The sequence below is a fragment of the Phalaenopsis equestris genome, unplaced genomic scaffold (assembly GCF_001263595.1).
Source record: "Phalaenopsis equestris unplaced genomic scaffold, ASM126359v1 Scaffold000167, whole genome shotgun sequence".
Lineage (NCBI taxonomy): Eukaryota > Viridiplantae > Streptophyta > Magnoliopsida > Asparagales > Orchidaceae > Phalaenopsis > Phalaenopsis equestris.
The window spans coordinates 437,465-441,732 of record NW_018164609.1 but is presented as its reverse complement, the minus strand read 5'-3'; the positions used below and the strand labels follow the sequence as shown (position 1 = coordinate 441,732).

At 40.7% G+C, this 4,268-nt stretch overlaps 1 protein-coding gene across 2 annotated transcripts in view; it reads left to right on the top strand.

Moving 5' to 3' along the window:
• LOC110022124 overlaps window positions 1-4,268 on the top strand; it is a 6,474-nt gene that overhangs the window by 958 nt on the left and 1,248 nt on the right. Inside the window, exons 2-4 of one of the 2 annotated variants that reach the window (XM_020720928.1) lie at window positions 719-853; window positions 991-1,637; window positions 3,869-4,262. In XM_020720928.1, the coding sequence (XP_020576587.1) occupies window positions 719-853; window positions 991-1,637; window positions 3,869-4,262 (1,176 nt within the window). Of the gene's footprint in view, window positions 1-678; window positions 854-990; window positions 1,638-3,868; window positions 4,263-4,268 lie in introns of both variants that reach the window. The other variant, XM_020720929.1, reaches the window with a different exon arrangement.

Genomic DNA, 4,268 nt, shown 5'->3' with positions numbered 1-4,268 from the left:
TATATATATATATAATATTATTTGTAGATTTAACTTAATAATTCATAAAAAAAGTTAAATGTGTAAGCATACACTTAGGGCAACTACATTTTCTTAAAATAAAATAATTGCAGTAATATTATGAGAAAAAACATAAAAAAAAAATTCATATATATAGTTGAACTTTTCAGTGAAGGTGGATATATTTTCCTTCTCTGCGAATGTGTTACAGTCTTTGTGGTTCTTCTTTTACTATTTTCTCGCCTTCCTGGATTGATTTGTGGATTGTTTTTGCTTCTCTTTATGTTTTGATAGACATGTCTTTTTTGGCTTTTCCCGTTCTTTTTGGTTTACTAAGTCTCATGTTTTTATGACTTACAATCCTTTCTTTGTTTTGACTTTGCGTTGTAATGCGGAAAGAAGAACACCTAGAACTTTAATGTTTTTTTTGCTTTAGTGGAGATCCTCTTTTCTTCCCTCTTTTTGTACCTTATTTTTATATTAACTCGTAGTGAGCCACGAGTTGCTTTTTGTTTTAAAAAAATAAAAATATATATATCTAAGTGCTTTAGAATTGTGTGCTATGTATGTAAATGCTGGGTTAGATACACAAATATATAAAAATTGTGCGGCATTTATGTAAATACCGTTAAAACTATATACATTTTACAAAAATGACTTACAAAAAATAGAAAATAGTTATAAACAAATATGATTTGGCTCTCGCGGCGGCTTTCAGAAAGGAGGAGCGGAAGATGACTCTAGCGGCCACAGAAATTGACGGTCGAGATCTACGCATACACGTTCCTCGATGCAAAGAGAAACAATGGAGAAGCCCCACCAGCTCCTCTCTACGGCTCGAGGGCCGCAACAGGTCAGCTCCTCTCCCTGTTATTTTCGAAGATACCATTGTCCTCACCGTGGGGTAATCGTATCCCACGCACCCGGTCCTCTGCTCCATCGGCATATGGTTGGGCAGCCAGGTTTCAGGTTGAAACTAATTCTGCGCAGGAAAGTCGACATCATGCACAGGAAGAACGAAATGGCCGACCGAGTCTGCAATATCTCCGACATCATACACCGCGTAGCCTCCTCCTGCCTCACACAACCGCTGGCCGGCGCGGCCACCGGTCAATTCATGAACGGCGACGACGACGAAGAGCAGAGAGAAGAAATGGATTCTGACAAAGGGCTCGGGATCTGGGAAGAGGAAGAAGTGGGAGAACATAGGGGCACTGCTATGGGTCTATTGAATAAGCTGGGAGAAATGGAGGCCTTCATGATCGAAGTTTTTAATGCTGCCTCCGCAGTCAAGAAGGCGTACGTGGGTCTCCAGGAGGCCCACTGCCCGTGGGATCCGGATAGGATCCGTGTCGCCGACGCTGGGGTGGTTGCAGAACTGAGGAAGCTCGTACGCCTACGGGATCGGTTTCGGAGGGAAATCTCCGGCGTCGGCGGCGGCGACGGCGGGGGGAGAAGAGTCGGAAGAGTGCCGATAAGGGAGGTTGTTGCGCCGTACGAGGCGGCGCTGGAGGATCTCCGGCGAGAGATCAAGTTTAAGGAGTCGGAGATTGAGAATCTCAAGGAGAAGCTGGTGAGAAGTGGACGCGCAGGTCGAACCCATTCCAGCAAGAGAGTCGGATGCATCAGTGGTTTAGGTCAGTGATTTTTTAATGATTAATTGATGCCTTTTTTGAGATTTTATGTATTTATAACCACTTTAATTATTTTGTTTCGTATATATATATATATGTATGTATATATATATATATATATATTATATATATATATATATATATATAATAAGAATATAAAAATTCTGACAATCAAATAACACTTGATTAAATGAAGGCTGTAAGTGTTCACGTGGAGCTAGTTTTAATATCTATTTTGATTGGGGGAAAATAGATGAGTATAGCCTATTCATATTCTTTAATTTAGAAATATTTACAGTGTTAGTGGATTGGTCTATCTTCTCCAAAACTCCAATGAGAGGCTGCTGAGGAAAGCCTATGCACGCTATTTTAGTTTGATGGCTTAGGATGTCAATGAAGGGGGTGTTTGGTAGTGGCCCTTTAACAGGAAATACGCCTGTTTAACGAATTTGGCATAGGAAGAAAACACGTTAAATGCATTTATGTCAAATATGTGTAAAATGATTTAAATTGGATTTTGAACCAAACATTATTTTAGATCTAACATCTGAATTTTATAAATTTAAATTTACTTGTGTGCATAAAAAAGTGTCAGCACGAATCACAACGACATCTCACAGATGGTAAGAAGGGTGAAGCGACCTCACAGGCCCTACCATGAATAACTCGAGAATATCTGCCCAATCAGATGAATCTTTATGTCATAGGAGCAGTGCGCCTCAAGCGGAAGCGGAAAATCTCCTATGAATGATCCATATGATCTGAACCAATAGGACGAGACCACCATCCAACCAAAATGGCAATCCGTCATATATTACAGACCCACGGTTGAATTTATTTATGGACCAAAGTGCCCTCGCCATACCTATGTACCGTAGGGGTACAATATGTAATTGTATTAAGATTTCTTTCTATAAATAGGGGTTACATTTCATGAATAAAGATTACACAATTTTCACTATTCAACACAGCTTTATTTCCATTTCTCTCTCTCCCATCTCCTTCGACCTCTGGCGCTCTATTTCTTAGGTGTGTCTCCCAAACAAATTTGAATTCAACGCCCTAAAAAGAGGAGCTTCTCTGGTCTACCACGAGCTGAATCAGACGACGCCTCTAACTTTTCTTCTTCAATCTTCTTCAAACTTTTGGCCAGTTTTTTCGTCGATGGTTTGCCCCTAGAACAACAAGGTTTAATCGCAAGGGTGGCGAACATCCTAGCCTTGTCAACTGATTTCAACACAAAATCAGATCCCTCCTACACGACAAACAATGAATAAAAGTCCGAGAGAAGAATAAATTCTACATGATTGAGCAACCCCTAATATTTTTCTATAAAATTAATATTGACACAAAAATTCAGAGAGTTTATTTATGAAGTCAATAACTGAATGTTGATATAAGATTCATTTTGCCTTCATTTTCCTTTTTGTTAAAAAAAAAGAAAAATGAAAAAGAGGCAAAAGGGTATAATAAAATTTTCATTGTCCTTGTTGTAGCTGTCACTTTTAAGGAATAAGAAAAAATTGATAACTTAATATATGTATATATACATAAAAAATTGTCAGCGCGAATCGCGAAGACATGTCACAGACAGTAAAAAGGTTGAAGCAACCTCACAAACCCTACCATGAATAGCCCGGAAACACCGACTCAACTAAACATATCTTTATGTCATAAGAGTGCACCTCAAACAAAAGGGGAAAATCAACATTGAAGGATCCATTTGATCGGAACCAGTAGGACGATACCACCACCACCCAACTCAAACAGAACATGAAGTAGTGGTGGTCTCCAAAGCCCCAGGGGTGGAAACCCAGGCTCCTAGCAAATGGTTGGCAGGCCTAACGACCATTCGACCACGCAATTTCATGAATAAATGTTACATAATTTTCAATGTTCAACACGGCTTTATTACTTTTTCTCTCTCTCCCCCATCTCTTTCGACTTTCACAGCTCTATTCCTTTTCTGGAGAGATTTGGATTCAACAATTGGATTTTACGAAATTTAATTTAACGTAATCCTGATTACAGCCAAACACTTCAAGGGTAGGAGGTCAAAACCTTGTATATGTGATGTTCATGAATTTACGATTAAATTTTATATTAAGATTCATCATTCAATTTATTTTCAATGCCTGGTTAGATAGATGAAAATGGTAAAACAGTTGGTCATCTTTTTTATTCTATACATATGTTCATCAAAAACTAATGTTCAGAAATTTCAATTTCTCCAGGATCGCCGGTGGCGCCAACGCCGGAGCTATTCGAGTCCTGCATGGATCAGGTCAAATCAGCCTCCAAATCCTTCACAACTCACCTCCTCTCCCTGATGCGCGTCGCCCGATGGGACCTCGCTGCGGCGGCCCGATCCATCATCGACGGCGGCGGCGGCGGCGCAGATTCGCCCACCGGAGATCAGCCCCCACCGACTTACATCCCTGAGGTGGAACCCCGGCACGCGAGGCATGCTCTTGAATCCTACGTGAACCGAAAACTATTCCACGGATTCGAGAACGAAACCTTCTACCTCGAAGGATCATTAAGCTCACTTCTCCGACCGGCAGAGTTTCGTCAAGGCTGCTTCTCCCAATTCCGCGACATGCGCGCGATGGAGCCGGCCGAGCTGCTCGGCAT